Source organism: Lontra canadensis, unplaced genomic scaffold (genome assembly GCF_010015895.1).
Source record: "Lontra canadensis isolate GAN:19392208 unplaced genomic scaffold, GSC_riverotter_1.0 scaffold107, whole genome shotgun sequence".
Lineage (NCBI taxonomy): Eukaryota > Metazoa > Chordata > Mammalia > Carnivora > Mustelidae > Lontra > Lontra canadensis.
Window position 1 is genome coordinate 2,621,190 of NW_022631101.1, and position 22,462 is coordinate 2,643,651.

General features: G+C 56.6%; 1 protein-coding gene across 12 annotated transcripts in view; it reads right to left on the bottom strand.

Moving 5' to 3' along the window:
• Positions 1-548: 548 nt before the first annotated feature.
• Positions 549-22,462, bottom strand: part of ZC3H4 (zinc finger CCCH-type containing 4) — a 39,626-nt gene continuing 17,712 nt past the window's right edge. For 10 of the 12 annotated variants that reach the window (XM_032839462.1, XM_032839470.1, XM_032839465.1 and 7 more), the window contains 11 exons: positions 20,065-20,287; positions 18,351-18,502; positions 17,601-17,697; positions 17,355-17,494; positions 16,718-16,825; positions 15,222-15,333; positions 14,538-14,647; positions 6,905-7,263; positions 6,354-6,697; positions 3,363-3,614; positions 656-2,175 (listed from right to left, as the gene is read on the bottom strand). In XM_032839462.1, coding sequence (XP_032695353.1) covers positions 656-2,175; positions 3,363-3,614; positions 6,354-6,697; positions 6,905-7,263; positions 14,538-14,647; positions 15,222-15,333; positions 16,718-16,825; positions 17,355-17,494; positions 17,601-17,697; positions 18,351-18,502; positions 20,065-20,287 — 3,417 coding nt within the window. Of the gene's footprint in view, positions 2,176-3,362; positions 3,615-6,353; positions 6,698-6,904; positions 7,264-14,537; positions 14,648-15,221; positions 15,334-16,717; positions 16,826-17,354; positions 17,495-17,600; positions 17,698-18,350; positions 18,503-20,064; positions 20,288-22,462 lie in introns of all 12 variants that reach the window. The other 2 variants (XM_032839463.1, XM_032839473.1) reach the window with 2 other exon arrangements.

Consider the following 22,462-nt stretch of genomic DNA (forward strand, 5'->3'; position numbering starts at 1 on the left):
CTGCCTTGCTCTCAAATCGTCTCCTTCCTTCAGTCCCTGAAGCAGGTGGGTAGGGCCTGTGCCCTGTACAAGGGATGGGGTTCTAGAAACACCTGGACCTGCCTCCACGCCAGGCCTGCTCACTGTCTCGGCTTCATCTCTCCTCGCTGGCGGAGGACGAGCGGCGTCCAGTGCCTCTGACACCGACAGTTCCCTTTGTCCTCAGGGGCGGGCGGGCTGGAGGGGCCAAGCTTTGCCCAGAAAACCCACCGGACACCCAGCCGCCAGACTGGGGCTCCAGCCTTCACAGAGTCCCTGATAACTGAGCCAGGCCAGAGGATGTACCAGCTGGGGCCGGGGCCCAGGGGACTCACACCTGTTTACGTGCAGGAGGTTGTTTTCTTGGCGGGAGCCTGTGTGCCCCGCAGCACTGAGCAGAACTGACTGAAAATGGTTATATACAATTTATACGTTGTAAAGAAAGTACTATTAAGAAAGAGAGAGAAAAAGAAAGAGAGAAAGCGAGCGAGAGAGAGACATGGAGGAAAAAAGAAAAAAGGAAAAAAAAAAAAACACCCGAGCCCCCCCTCCCCCCAAGTTCCCAACTCCGGTTGCTGCCCTTCAATATTGCCCTGGGCAGGGTGGGGTGCAGGGAGCACTTGACTCCAGCTTAACACTACTGGCAAAAGGGGGAGGCAGTGGGGTCAAAGCCTTTAAAAACATCTTTCAGGGACCCTGCGTCCTGCTCGCCCTCGCGGGCTGGGCTGTTGCCAGCAAATGGGCTCCCAGAACCCGTCTTGGGCGTCTGTTTCACAGTCCCAAAGAGCGTGGGCACAGGCAGGTTGTGCACGCCGGGCTGGGGCGAGGCGCCCTCTGCTGGCGGGGCGCCCGGGGTGGTGGTGGGGGCCGCAGCAGCCTTGGGCCGGGGCCGGTTGTAGCTGTTGTATCTGTCCGTGGCCGTGGCAGCACCCCCATCCGCAGCAGGCTTCCCGGACTCCGGCTGTTCCAGGGCGGACTTGCGGACAAATGGGGGCTCCTTGGCCTTAGCGGCAGAGCTCCTGCCATTGCCCTCGGGGCCCTTGGGCTGGGCGCCTGCCTCAGCAGCCGGTTCCGCGGTTTTGCCCCCGGCGTTGGGAGTCCTGGGGTCGTAGAGGCTGATGCCACTCAGCACACTGCTCTGCCCACTCCCGCCGCCCTGGCCCAGGCCACCGGCAGCCAGCACTCGGGGGTCGTAGGGGGCGGTGGCTGGTGGGGAGGACTCCCCGCTGGGGCTGCCGGCAGGAGACGAAGCTTCGGTGGGACCAGACTTAGCAGCCCGGGAGGAGGCAGCAGAGTCTGCTGGTTTCTGGAGCCGAGGGTCAGTGGGTGCCTTCCGGACTCGGGGGTCACTGGGCTTATCGCTGGAGCCCGGGGCCGCTGAGGGGCCCGTGGCATTGACCGTCTTAAGGATGCGAGAGAGGAGCTCAAAGTCAGGCAGGTTGGAGCCGGGTGCGCCAGGGTCTGTGGAGGTGCCCAGGCGCTGTCGGGGGTTGGGGGGCCCCGTGGCAGCGGCACGGTGCAGCCTGGGATCCAGGGTGGGCATGGACTGCAGGGCTGCAGGGACCGGGGGCACCGCGTCCTGCTTGGGGATGGGCAGAGGGATCAGGTCCTCGGGGTTCCAGAGCACGGTGCGGGCAAAGCTCGGCTTGCTCAGGGTCACATCTTTCTTGATGTGGCTGAACTGCTGCAGCTGTGACCTCGGGTCCCGCAGCGGGTGTCCCGGGAGAGGGTCCAGGGGAATGGTCATGGCCTTCTCCCGCAGGGCCCGCTCCCCTTCCTCCTCTTCCGTAGGGGGTGGTCCAGACCCCTTGGTGCCGCTGGGGCCTGCAGGGCTGGAATGAAGGCCGCCTTCGGGTTTGGGGGTGGGCACGGAGCGAGCCAGCCGAGGGTCGGAGGGCCCTGTGTCTCCTGGGCCAGACCCGCTGGAAGCCTCGGCGTGGCGGGTGAGTCTGGGGTCCCGGCTGAGGCGAGGGTCAGCCAGCCGGCCTCCCGTGGGGTGTCCTTTCTGGAGGCGGGGATCCCCCAGCCCACTGTTGCTCAGGTCCCCGACGGAAGCCTGGGGTCTGCTAGACGTCTGCTGCCTCAGGGTCTTCAGGATGGAAGTGACGCTGCTCCCGCCCTCGTCCTCGTCACTGGAGTACCAGTTCCCAGTGTCACCTAAGAAAGAACAGAGAGAAGGAGGAACATGAGCGACCAGCGGCCACCACTCCTGGACCCCACAGCAGCCCTCCAGGTGAGTGGCTCCTCTGCCTCTTACCTCTGAGAACCTGTTTCCCCTCCCTCCGCGGGCCGCCACAAACAGCGGAGCGCCGGGACTGGCAGGTCGCTGGCTAACGTTTCTAGACCTTTCCCCACGTGCCAGCAGTGCTCTAAGTGCTGTCTCAGTAATCCTCACGACCGCCCGGGAGGTGGTATTATCATGCCCATTTGACAGACCAGAAAGCAGAAGTGTGGACAGTGCCACGAGATGGGGTGCAGAGCAGGGACTGGGCTCAGAATCCTAGCCCAGGGCTCTGCCACCTCGTCCTCACCCCCTGTGGACTGAGGTCCCCGCATGGCAGGCCCAGCCTTGGGTACCTGGGAGCAGCTACCACTGACTCCGCTCTCACTGCACTCAGGGCCCACGGACACTGGCCCCCAAGCCCCTCGAAACGTTAACCACGTCCCGGGGAAGGGCAGTCACCGGCTGGGAAGAGACGGGGCCTGGTGGGCCTACTCAGAAACCCTCCAGGTTGGTGAAGCCGGAGCTACCAAGGGAGGGCACTGTCCGCTCTTCCCACTGTCCCCACCTGCTCCCAGGCTCCTATATGCAGCCTCCAGCTCCTGGTTCTAGACACCATTTGTCAGCCCCCTATCCTACTGGGCTGGATGCCATCAGTTCCGCGGTGTGGCACCGAGCAACCTGCCAGCTGTGACGGCTAATTATTACTGGTTTATGTCAGCGACTAGCGGTCACCTGCTGACTTCCTGAGAACATGGTCTAGGGCAAGGGGAGCTGTGAGCATCAACTCTGAGCCTCTTCTGAAAGGGTGCAGAAGGGAAATCCTATTGGAAATCCTGCTGTCTCCTCCAGGGACCAGCCCACCTCCCTCCTCTATGGGATCAGTGTCTCTCCTGACCCCCAAGACACTAAAGGCAGCCCTGACTTCCAATGTTCTCGGGCATAGGCAATGCAGCAGCCCCAGCCTGGCTTCACGGCCCTGGGCAGGGGTCCTCCCTGGCCACAGGCTCCTTCCTGACACAAAACCCCACCTAGGCATCCCCCACCTCTCCACTGCACAGTGGCCCGGGGGGGGGGGCTGTGCCTGTCAGGGGACGCCCCTGCCCCTGGGGAGGACACATGCCTTCCTCATTCTCCCGGTCCTGTTTGCTGCTCTCAGCCAGCCTCCTCGCTCTCTCCTCCTCCTCCTGCTGCTTCTGCTGGATCCTCAGGTACAGGGCCCTCTGGGCTGAGGGCAGGAAGTCGGGGACACCGGCGCCCGGCTTCGGCCGGCCTGGGGGCCCTCCCTCAGAGAAGCTGTCGGGCTCCAGAGGGTGCTCGGGGAAGAGGTGCTCCCCAGGCTCCCCCGGCAGCTCTTCGTAGTGCCCGTAGTCCTCTGCGGCAGGGAAGAACCGAGGGTGCACGTCGGGAAGGGCCTCGCGGCACCAACGCCAACCCCCTGTGCGCCCCTCACTGGTGAACCACCCCCCATGGTGATGGGTGACGATGTGCAGCCCGTCCCTCCCCCCACCGCCCCAGGACGGTCCCCACAGAAAGCCCAACAGCAAGGAACGGAGCGGCCCACGAGGGTGTCCCCACCCAGGATGCAGCCGCTGAAAATGGGGTTCACAGCACAATTTAGTGATGCGGGCAAATGCTCATGAGGTGAACAGGACAGAACGTTAGACAGATGTTTACAAAACGCAAAGAACAGGCTGTGAAGACAGAGAGGAAACAGTCCCTCCGGGGGTGAGATCTGGGAGAGAGGGCAGACGGATTCTTCGCATTTGACCCCACGTGTTTCTGACCTCATTACTGGCAACGAGCATTCACTTTGTGGTTTCTTTGCAATAATCAGGAAAAAAACACACTGCATCTCTTGGTGAGCTCGTCTTACGTGCTCAACCACGGCCAACGAAGACTTAAGAACAGAAGGCAATAACCAAACTGTGGCTAAGCTTGTGGTCAAGCCAGAGGCTCCTGGCAGTTTCCTCCTCCTCCCTCCTTCCTCTCTGCGTCCCCGAGCTCCACACACTGTTCCTAAGTGCGCTGCTCCCACACAGCGTCTAGGAAGCACAAGGCAGAGGGTCTGCCTTCACTCCTGAGAGCGGGCAGGTGCCTGGCCTCAGCTGCGGACCTCCACAAACTCCAGCCACAAGAGAGCCCAGGCGGGGGAGCCGTGCGCAGACTGTGTGTGTGCGTCTGCGCATGTGTGTGCACTCGCTGAGACAGACAGACAGACGAGGTCTGCTCGGCACGGCCCTCCCAGGATGCTCTGCAGGGAGGAGTGTTCCGTACTTGCACTGCGTGACTCGTCCACCACTGTCCTATCCCCCCGAGCGTCTGAACATGGCCAGTGCCGTAATTTAAGTTAAACTTAAAGGGTTCAAAGGATTTGTGAATATTTCATCCACAAAGCATATAAAGTGGAAAGTGAAAGGTCAGCTCCTTTTAGCCCCTGAACTTCGGGACACAGGAATTTGGTGGCAAGCCTACACGTGAACTTGGTGGCAAGCCTATGCTGTGCGGCCCCCCAGCACAGAGCTTGGCACATCCCAGGAACAAAGGCCCCAGGTCCCCCTGCACACAGCACGCGGCCCTGAACGAATTCCTCAAAAGCTACACAACTGCGAACATAGGAGACACCACCGAGCGACACGCTTTAAAAGGGTGGATTTCCTGATACGGGAATTAGAGCGAGTTACTCTAGAGACACCTGCTGTCACCAGCTTGCACACGTGCTTGCCCTCCACACCCAGACCCTTTTCCACATACGTTATTAAGTGGATTTAAGAATAGCAGAGGGGACCGTGAGAACCACAGCGCCCCCCCCGCCACACAGCGTGGTTTCCTCGCTTCCAAACATGGCACTTTCCTCTCTGAAGCTCCTGGTCCTGGCACTGACGCCCCCACAGCCATCGCAGCTCGCTGACCTCCCCGACGCCCTTCCAGATCTCCACCCGGCGGTCAGATGGGCGCCTCTTGCTTCACAGGGCAGCCAAAGCGGGGTGCTCCCCACCTACCACAGCTTGGCTCTCTCCGGCAGGACTCCTGGCACCGGGACAGCCTGAGCCTCCAGCCAGGGACCTGGCTGCACCAGCTCCTTCCTGCCTTATAGCGCGTGTCCGAGGAGGCCCACCGGCCCCCCCAGGCACTACCTGCACGCCATGAAGCCCAGCCCTGCCACTTCCTGCCCTGTCGCCGCCACCTCTGCCCAGAAGACTCCACAGCAGCTCAGAAGCTTCCCTGACTCCACTGCAGCTCCGACCCGCCACCCTCGAACGCCTCTGCCTGCTCCCTAGTGTTCTCCCCATGAGGCCACCTTGTCGGAGTCTCATGCAGGGACTTGGCTCCCCCGACTTCCCTCACCGAGCTACGCGGCCACTTTGCACCTGGGCCTCCTCCCCTCCTCAGAGGCCTCTGCCGACTGTCCCCACACTGTCCCCATCTACTGACGCTCCTGACCTGTCTGGCCCCACCCTCTAACACAAACACCCGCCCCGCTTTCTCGAGGAACGATCGGTGCTGAAATGAGCTTCCACGTTGTGGTCTGGTTCCCTCAAGTACAGTGCGGCTGAGGCAAGGACCACGGCCGCCCTGTGGCAGCAGTGGGCGCACCCCTGCCCCCTGAAGGCCGCGGCACAGCCGGCCGACCCCTCTGCCTGGCAGGCATGAGTCGTTACCAACACACGCTCTTGTTTAAGTAAAGAAGGAAAGATGGAAGAAAGACGGTGAGTCACGGGGACAGAACAAGCAGAGGCACAGGGCCAACAGCAGCAGCCCCAAGCCCAGAACCGTCTGGAAAGAGGCCACTCTGGAGAGGGTGCCTCCGCCTCAGAGCCCAAAGTCCTCCACACCCGCCCCTCTGATTTCCCGTGGTCCCGATTCCAGGCGCACCCAGCAAAATGTGTAAAACGTCAAGTAAGTTACAGCGATAAGATCACAAGACTCCATTCAACCTCAACAGGGAGTGAACCCCCCCCATCACTGAAAACGTGCAAGCACTCATGGGACAGAGATGGAGTTGGATTCATGCTCTGAAAGACTTGGACGGAAGCAAAAACCCAGGTCTTCCCGACTACGTCCCCAGTGCCCACTGCGGCGGCCCCCCAGCCCCCCAGCCCGGCCTGCGCACCTGCATCCCCGAGGAGTCCTGGCTCCATTTCCATGCCCTCCTGCTGCTGGTAGAAGTTCTCATAGAAGTTCTGGGATGGCGGGATGGGGGGCATCATTCCAGAATGTGGAGAGTCTCCAGGACCATACGGCATCATTGGGGGGCCACCGGGTCCCATAGGCGGGCCAGGGTTCATGCCAGGGCCCATCGGCATGTCGGGGTGCATGTCGGGGTGCATGTCCGGATGCATGTCGGGGTGCATATCGGGATGCATGTCGGGATGCATTGGGCCCCCCATGGGCCCCGGGGGGCCCATATTGGGCCCAGGGCCCATTGGCCCTGGGGGTCCTCCGGGTCCAGGGAACCTAGGGAGAAGAAATGATGCTCGTGAGAGGGACTGCGGGGCAAGAATGGTGGCCACACTAGCCAGGAAACATGGAGGCATCCACGCAGCTGGTCAGAGGGCTCCAGACCAGGCTCATGGTGACAGACCCCAGCATAAAGGGAGCCTGGCGGAAGCCAGAGCCACCCCCAAGCCTGATTCGGGGGGTGGGGGGACCCAGGGCACTCACCTCACGCCCAGCTTCTCAGCCAGCTGGCCCGTGGGCCGCACCACGATCTCGAACAAGGAGGGGATCTTCTTGTTGTACATGTCCTGCTGCAGCTGCTGGGGGGACAGCGGCTCGTGCACCGGCATGGGCATCTGGGGGGGGCCAGGGGGTGGGGGAGGGGGCGGAGGTGGGGGCGGGGGTCCGCCCTGCATGGGCCTGCCGTTGGGAGAGGTTGGGGCCGGGGGGCCGGGGGGCCGAGGTGGGGTGGGCAGGAGCCCCACACCCGGGGGCGGCTTGGGCAGGGGGTTGATGCCCTGCTTCTTCAGCTCCTCCACTTCCTTCTCGTCCTCAGCGCCTGCTTCTGCGTCGTCAGCCAACATCTGCGGGTGAGAACAAAGGGAGACGTAGGACATGTGCCTCCCACGTGGGGAGCAAAAGTTTCTCAGAACACAAAACCCCAAATCCCGAGGACCCTGTAGCCCTCACAAGCATAAAGACAAGGAGCACAAAGCCTCTTTGGCGTAAGAATCATCGTCCCATGCCGCTGTCCCACCTGCTCTGTGACCCCTGGCGGCTGGGGTGGGGGGGGGCGCCACTCCTATTCACAGCAAAACACGCGAAACACAAAAGGTACTAGTTTTCCCTTCTGAAAAATTCAGTGGCATTAAGTACAGACTTGAGGTTATACAACCACCACCTGTACCAGTTCCAGAACCTTCCCGTCACCCCAAAAGAAGGCCCCGTACCCGTTAGCAGTCACTCCCAATCCCCACCTCCAGCCCCCCGCAACCACTCATCTGCTTGTCATCTCCGTGACCTGCCTGCTCCGAACAGGTCACACAACCAGACTCACGCCCTGTAGCCTCTGGTGACTGGCTTCTTTCACTGGGCACGCCGCTGGGTTTATCCATGCTGTAGCATGCTACATGGCTAACATGCCATTGTCCTGTTGGAATCCTATGGGCCTCTCGCTACACTTGTAATCAGACGCCGAATCCCTACCCTGAGCCACAGGGCCTGACAGCAGGGCTGGGTGTCTGGGAGGACAGGGCCACAACCCTCGGCTTCACTTGTTTCCGCGGTGCCTAGGGCTCCTCGACCCTGAGGACCCCGCCCCATGCCAATCCCGGGGACAGCGAGCTCTCTCCCCTGTGGTACCCGGGCTGGAACCAGCTTTCTTCCTGAGTGTCTGTCTTTCCCTCTATTCCTTTTTTTCTTTCTTTCTTTCTTTCTTTTTTTTTTTTTTTAAGATTTTAATTATTTATTTGACAGAGAGAGAGACACAGGGAGAGAGGGAACTTAAGACAGAGAAGCAGGCTTCTAGCTGAGCCGGGAGCCTGATGTGGGTCTCGATCCTGGGATCATGACCCAAGGCGAAGCAGATGCATAATGACTGAGCCACCCAGGTGCCCCTTTCCCTCTATTCTTAACGGTGGCTCTGTGTCCCCTAATGGTGGGGTCTCTTACTAAAGGTCAACTCAAAGTGACTGTCCTGATGTCCTGTGTTCACTGCTGGACCACCATCAGCAACGTTCACAGCACTGCCCGAGCTCTGTAAGTCTGTATGTGTAGCTGTCCCCCGCTGACCCTGGGCTCACCCTGTGGCTGTCAATTCTGCACAGGCAGCGCAATTTCGTACCTGGGGCCCAGCATGGAACCTGGGACAGGGGAGATGAGCTATTGGAGCAGAATGTCTCACCAATTAGGACCCTGCGCAGAAAAGTTAACACAGCAGTCTTGGATGCTTTCCTTGGAAGGCCTGCTTGCAACCCTGGTCTGGGGCTGGTGTCTGGGCACCTGGATTTCAGGGGGAGGGATCCCCTAACACTCCCTAACAAGAGGTGCTCACTGTGCCTAAAGTGTTTACATGGACAACATGCTTGCCGCTGAAACATACCCTGTCCTCTGGGATTCTGGGATTTTGGTGCACGCCAGGCAGAGGCAAGACGCTGGGCATTGACCAAGCCCCAACCAGGCACCCCCATTCGAGAACATTCCTCAAAGTGCTGTCACAACCTGAGGGTTAAGCATGGCCCTCGTGACTACACGGGGTGAGGACTCCTGGATGATGGTGCCTGGTTTTTCCAGCCTCTGCCCGTGGTGGCTACCTGCTTGGTCCTGGGTCATCTTGGGGACCTGGGCACAGACACCTCAGCGCATCCTAACACGGGGCTTAGAGATGGCCCACCCCTAGCTAGTGTCTCAGCATCGGCCCTACCCAAGACCACCCCTGCTCCTGCACCCGGGGCCGGCGGGAGTGCGGCGGGAGTGTGGGCGGTGGCAGCAGGGCCTCCAGGAGACTGTCAGGTGCTCCCAGCTTCTCTCTATCCTCACTGTCAGAAGCAGTACCTGTGCCCAGAGACAGCAGGGTCCAGGGGTGCTAGGATACTCGGACAATTAATCAACGGGAACCTTTCGTCCCTTGGAACCCTGCTGATTCCAGGTGCGGTCAAGTGGGAACCGGAACCACATTTAACACACGCCTAGAACAGTGCAAAGACAGTGTGCTGCCCTCAGCGGGGAGCCAGGCCGGCGGAGATCCCGCAGCCTCACGGCCCCCACATTCTGCCTGCTTCCTGCCCAGCGAGGTGGCCCCTCTGGGTCCTGACCTGGGCGTGCAGCTGCTGCTGGCTCAGCGTCCCTTGCTCCGCAAGTGCCCCTCCTCCCTCTTCCTGTCACTTGGCCAGGGGTCACCTGCTCACTGAGCCTTCGTAAGTCAGTTTGTTGGAGCGCCTCTGGGCTCTCTGCACATTCCCACCAGCGCCCCAATCCTAGTGTGTAATCAGGATCCGCCCTAGGACTGGACTCCTCTCCTAGCCACTGTGTCTCCAGCGCCCAGGCCAGAGCCCGGCAGGAGCCTGGCACTGCCGCACCCCTGCTGGACCAGTGAGCAAGGAAAACTAAGAGCCGCATCTCCTTCTGCGTTCCCCAGACTCCAGAGCAGAGGATGGCAGAGGTGAGGGCGTCGGGCCGTCTGGGGGCACAAAGTCAAAGCTTCAAAGCTTCAGCTGGCCTGGCTCCGCTATTTGGTGTGCTTCTCAAGGGGAAGGGGTTTCCCCTGCATACTGCCTTGCCTCGGCAGTATGCAGGGGAGACCCCAGCCCCGAGGTCCCGCCTACCCTCAAGCTTCAGTCAGACCCATCTACCTGCAGGGCTGCAGGTATCCACTCTGCCCCATGGCGCTTCAGTCCCTGTGCCTTCTCCCCCTCTACTGGCCACGAGTGGGGTTCTTATGAAAGATGGCCCCTCTACCTCCCCAGCCCCAAGCCAGGATCAGGGTTCCTCTCCCACACACTGTTCTCGAGCTATTGCCTGGACCTCCTGAATGGCCCACCTGCCCTCTGGCCAGGACTCCACCCCTGCTCCCCCACCCCATGATCTCTAGTCTCCCGCACCACTCTCTGTTCACCAACAGTGCAAACCACCACCAACATGGCCACACGTCTGCCCTTCGAGATCCTTCCTTCAGTGGCAACTCAATGCCCTCAGACAGCAGGCAAAACCTGACAAGGTTACACCTCATTCAATAGGAACAACTTTGACCATAACTTCCTCCCCTGCTATGGACGGGGCCACAGGCTCTGGCCACCAAAAGGGCCACACTCCCCTTGCCTCCCATGCCCGCACCCAGCAGGCCCCGCTCTATCCCTCCTCCCAGCGCTGCCTCGCTGCTGTCCTCGTCCTTCAGGGCCCTCCTGACCCCTGCCTCTGGAGATCAGGCTTCTCTGCACCACCTATTAGCTGGAATGTCCCTTTCTCCTCTCGACCAATGGCTCTGGGGAGCGAGGCTACGGTGGCATCTCCACCACTGTTTGCCACCACACACTGCGTGTTTAATGAATTCATGATTAACACGAGGAACTAGAGCTCTGGCCCGCTGGCTGGTCTCGGTAGGGGCGCTGCTGCTCCCCAGTGAGCAGGCCTCCCCTTAGCTCTTACCTCCTTGGGCCCTGTACACACTCGGGCCTTCAGCTTCTCGGCAAACAGGGCTTCAGCTCTCCCTGCACAGCCTGCGGGCCAGCTGGACCACACAACCCCAACCCCAGGACTTCGCTTCCCTCGTCCCTCACTCAGGCCTCAGCCCAGGACCCGACCGGCTCCCCGTGCTCATCTCCTTACCCAGCATCTCCCACCCTGGGCCATGCGTGTTGCTGTGAAAGCAAGGACTGACCCGCATTTGAGGCCAAGACAGTGACATGTGAAACATATTAAAACAACATTCCCGCCAGAAAAGCTGAACCCAAACTGTCTGTGCAGCCCTTGCCCAGAGATGCGGAGAGGGGCACGTCTGTTCCAGACCTCCCGTGCGTCTGTTTCCGGGCCTCTCCGCTGCGAGGACAGGGGCGCCCAGGACCCTCTCATCAGATGAGACAACCAGGGCCCACCTCCACCAGGACGGATCCTGACTGATGCCAAAACTTCCTAATAGTCAACAGCAACCTCTCAGCAGAAAAGGACAGTCATGCCTGCAGACACGAAAAGGCACGTGAGCCAAGGCTCATCAGGCCAAAGTAATCTGTTTACTCGTATTAGCTGGCTAAAAATCCCAAGTTTCTGCCCTAAACTGGAAACCAGAAAAATCTGCTCCACTGGTAACCAGACAAACTTAGATCATCCGGTGGCACCGGGCAGCTCAGTTGGGTAGGCCTCTGCCTTCCGGCTCAGGTCATGATCCCGGGGTCCTGGGATGGAGCCCCACACCCGGCTCACTGCTCAGCGGGGAGCCTGCTTCTCCCTCTGCCCCTCCCCCTGCTCATGCTCTCTCTCTCTCAAATAAATTAAGTCTTCAAAGACAAAACAAAACAAAATCTTAGATCATCCATACAATAGAGTACTACTCAGAAACAAACAGCTATGAACTATCCTAACGTGAATATCATCCAGCTATGAAATATCCTAACGTGAAACAGCTATGAACTATCTATAGTTAAAAACAAACAGCTATGAACTATCACAACGTGAATTCCACACGCATTACAGCAAGTGAAACCAGATTCAGAAGATTACATACACACGTGTTTTTAAAAGCTACATACTATATAAACCTACTCACAGAACATTTTTTTTTTAAAGATTTTATTTATTTATTTGATAGAGATCACAAGTAGGCGGAGAGGCAGGCAGAGAGAGAGGAGGAAGCAGGCTCTCTGCCGAGCAGAGAGCCCAATTCGGGGCTCGATCCCAGGACCCTGGGATCATGACCTGAGCCAAAGGCAGAGGCTTTAACCCACTGAGCCACCCAGGCGCCCTACTCAGAACATTCTTAAAAATGCAAATTATAGGGACAGAAAATGGGTTAGTGGTTACCAGAGGCTGGAGAATGGGGACGCATTGACTTTATAGGGGCACAGAGTTTTGGGGGTGATGGCATGAATTTCCTCTATCTAGATGCCGGGGTGGCTGTGTTTGTCAGAACTCACAGACCTTCACACTAAATGGGGAATTTTACCGGGTACAAACCATATCCTGACAAACCGAACTATAAAAAAGTGAAGCAGGAGGAAAGATTTAAGAGTAAAGAACCAAAGAGCATCTGGGTGGCTCAGGGGTTAAGCGTCTGGCTTCGGCTCAGGTCAGGATCCCAGGGTTCTGGGATCGAGTCCTAAATCAGGCTTCCAAGGGAGCCTGCTTCTCCCTCTGCCTCTGTTTCTCATGAATAAATAAAATCTTAAAAAAAATAAAAAAAAAGTAAAGAACCAAAATGTGTACAACTTACTCTCAAGGTTCAAGGAAAAAAAAAGCTGCACATGCGTATATAAAATAAAATGGAATCAGGTAACAAAGCAAAGGAGCCAAAATATCGCTAACAGATGACTCCGGGTGGGGAAGTACGCACGTTTCCAAACCTGGAATGGACGGCTGGAAACTGATGCGTCTGCACAGACAGAAATGTCTGCGAAGTGGGAGAACAGAGCTGAAGAAAGGAAGAAAGGAAGAAGAACACAGACTTTCCGGGAGAGGGTGGCCGAGGCCCAGGTGTGAGTGGCACCACAGCCTGCACCCGGGGCCCACCCTGGAGCCCCAGACCCCAGCCCTGGCTGACGAGCTGCAGCACGAGGGCTGACCGGATGCCTTCATCGGGGTTAACCTAGGTCCTTCTCAGAACGCGCCCTCTGCCTCACTTTCTGACCCCTGAGATGCAGATGCAGTTCTGGTACGGTTTTATCCAGGTTCAACAATCCCTCTTCACCTACTGAGACATGCTTTTTTTAGATCGGGGAGGATACTGATGCTTCCGAAAGGTTTGTAATTGGAAGCTGAAATGTGCCATCCTGGCTTTCTTTGGTTTTTTTCTGAGGGCAGCTAGAGCTGGACTGTCAAGGTGGTGGTCACGGCCACGTGTGGCTACTGACACTCGAAACGTAGCCGGTCCAAACCGACATGGGCTCTAAGTAGAAAATAAGCACCAAATTCCAAAAACATGGTAGCAAAAATAATAGTAATAATAATAACACAAAATGTTTTACTAACTTTTCATTATTACTTGCTGGAACAATACTTTGAACACAGACATACCAATGAGATAAGATACCTTGCCTGAATTCAACTTCGTTGGTTTCTTCCTACTTTAACTGAGCTTAAATCACATACATGGCTTGGTTGTGGCGGTGTTCCTACTCGGACAGCACTGGTCTGGAGAGCCAACTCTGAAGGTCCAGCAGGGGGCAGTGCTGAGCCAGCGACTGCTGGGCTCTCCCCGTGAGAGAGGGGAAACCATGACCTTCCCCACTCCTTACCCTGTCAGATCAGCAGGCTCTTGAGATCTACTGGATAGGAAACCCCATTCCTAGGGTACCAAGCTCTCTAGAGGGCCTGGTAAGAGGAGAATTTTTCCCACTGCACTGCCCGTGAGCAGTGTGCCTTCTTTTGCTCTGCCTCTGCGAGGCTTCTCCCTGAACCCCGCGTGGCCCCGGTCACCACTGAAACAGGGCAGTCACCAATGGACTGCCTCACGTGCCCCTCAAAGCCTCCATCCTTGCCATTCTCAAAAGCCCAGCCAATCCCCTCAAATCTTCTGTGCACTGGAAGGCAGAAAGCCTTCATCTGGAAGGACCCACGTTCTCTCTCTCTCTCCCTCCCTACGTGTATGTTAGGAACCCAAGGACAAGAACCTGGGGCCCCTGGAGACCTCACGACTCTTCAAGGAGAACCACCAACACCAGGATGGGCTTCCAGCTGACTGGGGAGGAAGGCCTCACGCCAGACCACAGAGGCCTCTCCCTCCTGAGAACCTCTAATCTCCCTGAAATAGAATCCTTAAGCCCCGAGAGGAAACGTTTGACATTTCCATCAAAATACAACCCACCTTCCCGGGCATCAAGGGCTCTCTAAAAGATAACTTACAGTCCAAGTCTGCAGGCAACACTCCTTTTATGTAGAACCCCACTCCCCCGGCCCCCACCCATCAAACTGCCCTGGCCAGAGTGAAGACACCTGCGCGAGGACCTCAATTCTCCCCACAGAAAAAAAATGCAGCCCCACACCCTCTGTAACACAGCCTAGCTCCTGATCAAGGCAGGTGGGACATGTGGTCGCGGCACAGAAGCCAGGGGGACAGACAGGCAGGCTGGTCAGGTCAGTGGCAGGTGCGCCCCCCTGGCTCCCTTGGAGGCAGCTGTAAGGCCCCAGGCTCCCTGCCAACCGCTGACATTACCTTGTCCAAGAGCTCTCTGGTCTCCTCCGTCAGGGGGTCATGAGAGAACATGCAGTCATCACCATTAATGCAGTTCCCAGTCGTGTGGTACAACTTACAGGGAAAATCACGTTCACAGCGTGTTAAGGCAAAAAGCATTGGCTCCTGGAACCCACCCAAGGGCAGAATCCAACCCCCTTTGTTTTGGAGATGAAGAAAGGAAACCCAGAGAGTTAAAGTGACCAGCTCGGGATTGCACAGCGGGTTGGCAGCGGACTGGAGTTGAGACCCTGGTTCTCGAGACTCCGCTCTAGAGAGCTTCCCGCCCCACCACACCAGCCTTGGGGCCTGTTGTCTACGGATCCTCACTGGGCAGGAATAATGAAGGTCAATGATTTTCCCAAACTTGCACAGCCTATTGGAAAAACCTCCAGAAGATAACAGACAAGAGTACGGCCAGTCTCGAGAGTCTGTGTACAGAAAACCAGGAAACGTGTGTGTATCCGCTTCCTCATCTGCAGGACGTGGACAGCGGCTCCGCCACAAGACAGATGTGGAGGTTCAATGAGACCGAGACACGCCAGAAGCTTGGCCCGGCGCTGGCACATGGAGCGGGCACGCGCAGCGAAGGTGAGCTGCCATCGGCAGCGAGGAGGGAAGAGGTGTGAGCCCTGCATCCCGTGAGAGGTGAGTGCCAAAGGATATCGTGCATGTAGGGGCAGTTCTCAGCCCTGGCACAGAACCCGGTGATGTAAAACTTGCACAGTTCTCGCTTCTTTGGTAGCTCGATGTCGTGGCTGAAATTACAGTGATCTCCCTGGAAGAGAAGCAAGGAAAAGGTAAGCACGATAGCCCTTGCTGAAGCCCATCTGCGATGGGAGGCTGAAGCCTGGAGGGACCAACGACACGAATCCCCACACAGGGAAGGGCGGGGCTCACTGACATGGCTTCCCACCAACTGGAAAGTTCTGACGTGGCGTGCGCTCCCCTCTCTTGTGCCCACGACCCCATTCCCCGCGCTCCACTCCACTGCCCCTCAGCACTTCTTTCTCATTCTCCCCCTTCTCCCTCTTCGCACCTACTCACTATTTTTCCTGATTTGCTGCGTGGAGGCCAGTATCCAGCACCACACTTCTTCCTTCCTAACACAACCTTCATTTTGTTGGGGAAGAACGTATCAGCCAAAAAGGTACATCCCCCGGCCTCCCTGGAAGTCCTGGCCAATGAAACGCAGGCCAAAATCCCCAAGGGAGGACAATGCTGCCTAAATTAAAAGAAATCCCTCTGGCCATCTTTCTTCTTAGCCCTCAGATGGGACTGCCAGAGGCACAGCAGATACTGTGGAACCACGAGGACAAAAGCCACATGCTCAAAGACATCGGACATTCTTAAAGTAGGAAGCCCCCCAAGAGTGCCAGTGACCAGGACACCAACCTCCTTCAGCGGGATAACGTCTGAGTGTTTACACTAGCGGAGCTCAGTCTGCCATCATGCACAGTCAGACACACTCAGGACACACACCCGGGTGGACAAAATATGGAAACCGTTCTGTATAGCGGGTTCCCCTTACTCCCCAGAGCGGCTACGCATCTTTCTGCAGATCTACTACAAGCTTCTAGACACGAACTGAGACCGTAAGGAGGAGCATCTTATAGACACATACATTTGTCTCAAATATGTAATTTTTTCTAAGGCCTATACCTGGGTGCAGTGTTCCGTGGGCATGTGTGTGCCCGGATCTGCCCATCGCCATCATCGGCGAACAAAAAGCTGGCTGGCTGAACTCATACCCGGTTGCGGCCTCAGAACTCTGGTCATCGGCCCCGCTTCTGGAGTCGAACTCTGTTGTGAAGTTCAAGGCTGGCCTGATTCCCCCACCTCCTCTTCTATCTTAATAATTCCCTTTCCGACGTTAAAGTTCAGTAATTAACCAAGACATATTTTGTCTTTGTTATCAGTATCGACCTTAATACATGTGAGGTCATTTGGACTGGCTTAAAATCCTGACCTCCCAAACCAACCAGGAACAAAAACATCAAAAAACCACCCAGAGAACGGAGTCTCGCTAGTCCGTCACTTCCACCCTTACCCGACTGCTGCCTCCCGTTATGGTGGCCTCGAGAACATTCCCAGAGGCGTGAGCATCCTCTGTGGGGCTGCTGCCCTGCCCCAGCACACGGGTACTTTAACTGGCCCCTTACCCACGTACACCGCCCCTCCACGAAGTATTTGCAGATGACTTTGCCTTTCTTGTCAGACTGCTGGTGAGGCTTGTCATGATCACTTCTCCGGTAGCTCCCGCCACCATCCTGTTAGGGACACAGAGTGTGAGCGTAAAGGAGGCTGAGAAGGAGGGGTTGGGGGGTGGGGGACGGCGATGCAGACTGGGAGAGATGGGGTCTGAGGGACTGACAGAACAGAAGGTGGCCGTCAGGGACGAGCACTCCCTCGACAGAAGCGTCTTCACAGAACAGGAGCAGCGACCAGCAGGTCACGTCCAACCCCAAGGCGGAGCCGGGTCTGAGCCGGTGGCATGGAGCACCACGCTCAGGTGGGGAAAGCTCTCGCACCTGGCGCAGCACCGCTCCCCCCTGCAGGAACGCAGACCCCCAGAGGCAGTGTGTGCGCCTTCCTGTAAAACTACCAGGCTCCCCGGACGGGTCACCAGCAGCACGGCCCCCTGTGCCCTGTGAGACAGGTAGTACCCATCAGCCCGCGGGGAACAGCTGATGAAAGCAGGACAGGAAAGGCCTCAGAGATCGACTTATCAGAGAAAAAAAAAAATCCAAGAAGGGGCTCTGGCTAAACATACTAGATCCGAGTGAAGGGTCAACTCACGCCCATATCCTCGTCATAGAAATCGTCGTCATCATTCATTCCGCCCTTGTTCATTCCTCCTCGGCTGCCACCTCGACCACGACCCCGGCCCATCCCTTTCCCTCGACCTCGGGAACCCCGGCCACGGCCTCGACTTAAGCCTGCAGAGGACAGAGATGGCATTCACCGTTGCTTCTCTCCAGGACCCAAATCCAGCAGCCGCCGGAAGGTGCCCCTCGGGTCGGCGCCACCTGGGCCCCTGCCCACCTCGTCCTCGGCCATCCTTGGACCGGCGGTACTGGTTCAGCTCCTTGGAGTACTCGTCATAGTCCTCCTCTCCCATCGGCTCCTCACTTTCTGCATACTGGATTCCCGGAAGGAGAGAAGGCAAATGTCGTGCGGGGACCGATTAGCCCTGTCCCTAACTGTACTCTCTACCCCCACATGCCTTTTGGTTCATGCAGGTCAAAAGGAGACTCAGATGGGCAGGTGAGCGACCTGGGGCCGCCCGCCTCTGCCCCCACTTCACAGGCCACAGCGACAGCGGGGGTGGGGGGTTCTGATGCTCTCCCGGTGGTCTTCGCTCCTAAGGACTCTGTTCCTGGGGCAAACCCACCAGGGGGCCTCCTACACAAGGGACAGCTGTGCGGCTGTAACAAAGGGCAGGCTCATTGGGGACTGGCACGGAAAGGTCTCAGGCGGGGAGAGACGATGAAAGTAGAAGCTGTACGCGTGCGCATGTGTATGTGGGGGGCGTGCATAAGCAAGCACCCGACTGCAAAGGCCTAAAACTTTTCTAGAAGACACTCGGGAAACTTGTTTCTGGGAATGGGAGATGTTTTCACAGCTTTGGTACCTTCTCAATTTGGAACCGTATGATTTCCTTTATCCAAAATAAGAAACAAACGTCGAAACACACAGCCCTGGCGTGAAACACTCTCCTTCCGCCACAGTCAGTCTTATAGGCTCTCCCCACCAGCCCTCCCACCTTCCCCCAGGGGCTGGAGGACAGCTTACTTCCATCTCCTCTTCATAGAAATCTTCTTCGTCCTCCGGGTGGTCTCCCACGGAGCCTCTGCCCCTTCCGCGGCTGCCTCTGCCCATGCCTCGGCCTCGAGACCCTCCACGGCTGCCTCGACCCCGGTACCCCCTGCCACGGCCTCGGCTGCCTGCGGGGTGATTCAGTCGGTGAGCGCCCCGAGTGGGAGCAGATGCCACCAGCGAGAGAGAAGTCAGCCCATTCTCTGCCTGAGGTCAGTCATCTCCTCCTCAAGTCTTCCTAGCAGCTCGAGGCAGCTGGTCCCATCGCCCCCCCGACTTCCCCACATGCCCTCAGTGGGGGGCCTCGGGCCTCAGCATCCTGGGTGCACGCCTGCCACACTGTCACAGGGGCCCCTATCCACTGAGAGCTGCACTCACTGTCCAGTACTGTGGCCCCAGGCACACGTGGCTACAGAGCCCCCGAAACATAACCAGACTAAGATGCGCTGTAAGGGGGGCCACACACCAGATCTACAGCACTTCGTTGAAAAAGAAAAAGGGGGGGGGCGCCTCGGTGGCTCAGTGGGTTAAAGCCTCTGCCTTCAGCTCAGGTCATGATCCCAGGGTCCCAGGATCGAGACCCACATGGGGCTCTCTGCTCGACGAGGAGCCTACTTCCTCCTCTCTCTCTCTGCCTGCCTCTCTGTCTCCTTGTGATCTGTCAAATAAATAAATAAAATCTTTTAAAAAAAAAGAAAAAGAGAGGGCGCCTGGGTGGCTCTGTCGGTTAAGCATCTGCCTTCAGCTCAGGTCATGATCCCAGGGTCCTGGGATAGAGCCCTCTATCAGGCTCCCTGTTCAGTGGGAAGTCTGCTTCTCCCTCTGCTTCTTGCTCCCTCTGCTTAGGCGTGCACGCGCGCGCTCTCTCTCTCTCTTTTCTCTGTCAAATAAATAAAATCTTTAAAAAAACGAAAAGAAAAAGAGAGGCAGCTCTTTCTGCCCACAGGTCCTGGCCCCGTCCTTTAATAAAACCACCTCTTTGCAATAACAACAACAACAACAACAACAACAAAGACAACAAAGAGTGAGAGAATATGAAATACCACATCTGTTTGGATAATGTGTTAAAATAAGACTTTGAATGCATTGGACAAATAAGATATACTGTTAAAATTAATGTTTCCTTTTACTTTTTAAATTTTTTTCCCTTTTTTACATGTTTAACTTAACTACTAGAAAATTCTAAATTATGTGGAGGCTTGCATTAAGTTTTTTATTGGACAACACTGGTCTAGAATCTCCCCCAAAGAACAGGGCTTGTCCAGGGAAGTGTCCAGGAAAGACTGCCCAAGAAAGATTAAAGGAACAGCCACTCAACAATGAGCGGGACCTTAGGCAGGGCTAAGAACCGCTGAGCTAGAAGATCCTGTGAGCCCTCCTCCCCCGTGGGTTGCAAAACCTTGCAGGCAGGAGATGGTTCTAAGAGGCCCTCCCCCACCATCCTCCTAACTGCCACAGGTTCAAGGTTCAGAGGTGTGGCAGTCCCACCTTGCAGTGTGATAGGAGCTGGGAAGCTGGGGGAGGAGGCTGGGGCAGCCAGCTGTCAGTTATCCTCTCAGCACTGAATAACGCCCGTCTCTCCTCCCACACTCCAGGCCTGGCGGAGCGGGTCCAACCTGCTCCACGCTGCATCGCCCCAGCCCCCCCACCCCGTCTGCTCCCACGCCCCGTGATGGCCACAGGGCCTCACCTCGGCCCCGGCTGCTGCCCTCCTTGGAGCGCCGGTATTGGTTCAGTTCTTTGGTGAAGTCGTCATAGTCCTCCTTGCCCAGGTCCTCCTCCTCGTCGCCCTCGTACTCCCCGTACTGCTCGTTCTCGTAGTCCTCGTACAGGCCGTAGCCTTTGCTGTCCAGCTTGGAGTAGGCCTTCTTGGGCAAGGACGTGCTGTGCGACGGGGGGTACTGCTGGTGGGACTGACAGGGAGAGGGGGTGAGCCGGCCAAGGTCACCGCTGTCCCCTAAACTTAGACCCATCTGTCTGGGTGTTTCTGCCACGGGCGAGACCCGGCCCCCAGCCACTTGGGGGGTACTATGTCCCACCTGAGTGAGAGCTGGGCATTGGACCCACATGTTTCTGTGCTTCAGAAAAGGCCATGGCTTGTAAGAAAATAGACATGCATAGACCCCACGATAAGAACTGGCGAGGGAAGAGAAGGGGGTATTTCCTAAGGATATAGAGCAATCTCATTTGGGGAGGAGGCCTGGTAGGCAACAGGAGCGCCTTTTTTTTTCTTTTAAAGTAATCTCTATACCCAACGTGGGGCTCGAACTTAATCCTGAGATCAAGAGTTCCATGCTCCAGGGTGCCTGGGTGGCTCAGTCAGTTAAGTGTCTGCCTTTGGCTCAGGTCGTGATCTCAGGGTCCCGGGACCCAGCCCTGCACCCTGTTCAGCAGGGAACCTGCTTCTCCTTCTCCCTCTGCCCCCTCCCTGCTCATGCTTGGGCTTGCTCTCTCTGATAAATAAATAAAATCTTAAAAAAAAAAAAAAAGTTGCACGCTCCACCAACTGAGGAAGCCAGGCCCTCCAAGAGGGGTGCTTCTTGGTCAAAATTTTCTTGGGGGGGGGCGCCTGGGTGGCTCAGTGGGTTAAAGCCTCTGCCTTCGGCTCAGGTCATGATCCCAGGGTCCTGGGATCCAGCCCTGCATCGGGTTCTCTGCTCTGCAGGGAGCCTGCTTCCTCCTCTCTCTCTCTCTGCCTGCCTCTCTGCCTACCTGTGGTCTCTGTCTGTCAAATAAATAAAATCTTAAAAAAAAATTTTTTTTTTTCCTTGGGGCCTTAGAATTCAAGTAATGACCTACTTGGCACCCGAACTAGAAAGCCATGCTGAATGATGCTTTCCAAACTGTGCTAGTGCCAAGAGATACGGATGAAGTTAGATATGCAGACACACACACACAAAGGGAAGGCACCAAGATCGCCTTCAGTAGGTAAATGGATAAAACCAGCTGTGGTCCATCCACAGTGGAGGATTATTGAGCAGTTAAAAGAAACAAGCCCATGAGCCATGGGGCTATGAAAAGACCTGGGCAAACCACGAACCCATACTGGTAAGTAAGAGAAACCGGTCTGAAGAAATTAAACGCTGTGACGAGTCTGGCTATCTGACATTCTGCAAAAATCAAAACCAAAGAGACAGAAAAAGGTTGCTGGTTGCTTAGAGGCCCGGGGAGGAGAGGGGAGGTAAAGCACAGGGGATTTTTAGAGAATTGAAACTCTTCTATGATGATCTACAAGTCCATAATGTCAAGCCTTTGTTAAAAACTGAAGAACTGGGGGCGCCTGGGTGGCTCAGTGGGTTAAAGCCTCTGCCTTCGGCTCAGGTCATGATCCCAGGGTCCTGGGATCGAGCCCCATATTGGGCTCTCTGCTCAGCAGGGAGCCTGCTTCCTCCTCTCTCTCTCTCTCTCTGCCTGCCTCTCTGCCTACTTGTGATCTCTATCTGTCAAATAAATAAATAAATAAATAATCTTAAAAAAAAAAAAAACCTGAAGAACTGCAAAACACAGAGGAAACCTTAATGCAAGCCGCAGGCTCTGATTCCTAACAACACGTGGCGACTGTCTCAGCAATTGCAACAAAGGTACCACACTAACACAGTTAGAGCAGAAACCAGCTGGGGTGGGTAGGGCGCTATCCACTCAGGGTTCTAGAAACCTGAAACTGCTCTTCGGGTGGGTGGGTGGCTTAGTCGGTTAAACACCGGACCCTTGCTTTCGGCTCAGGTCATGGTCTCAGGGTTGTGGGACTAAGACCCCACTGAGCTCCACAGGGAGTCTGAATAAGGGACTCTCTCCCTCTCCCTACCGCTCACTCTCTCTCAATTTAAGTTGGAAAAAAATAAACAAAACTGTTCTAAAAAAAAAAAAAGGATTAATTTCTAAAACTCCATACTCATTACGAAAAAAACAAGAAAACACAAAACACAGATATGCAGACACTGGTGACTACGTTAGCAGACCTTAAAAACGCCTCAACCCCGGGGTGCCTAGTCGGCCCAGTCGGTGGCACACGACACTTTTGATCTCGGGGTTATGGGATCAAGCCCCACGCTGGACATAGAGGGGACTTAAAATCTTAAAAAAAAAAA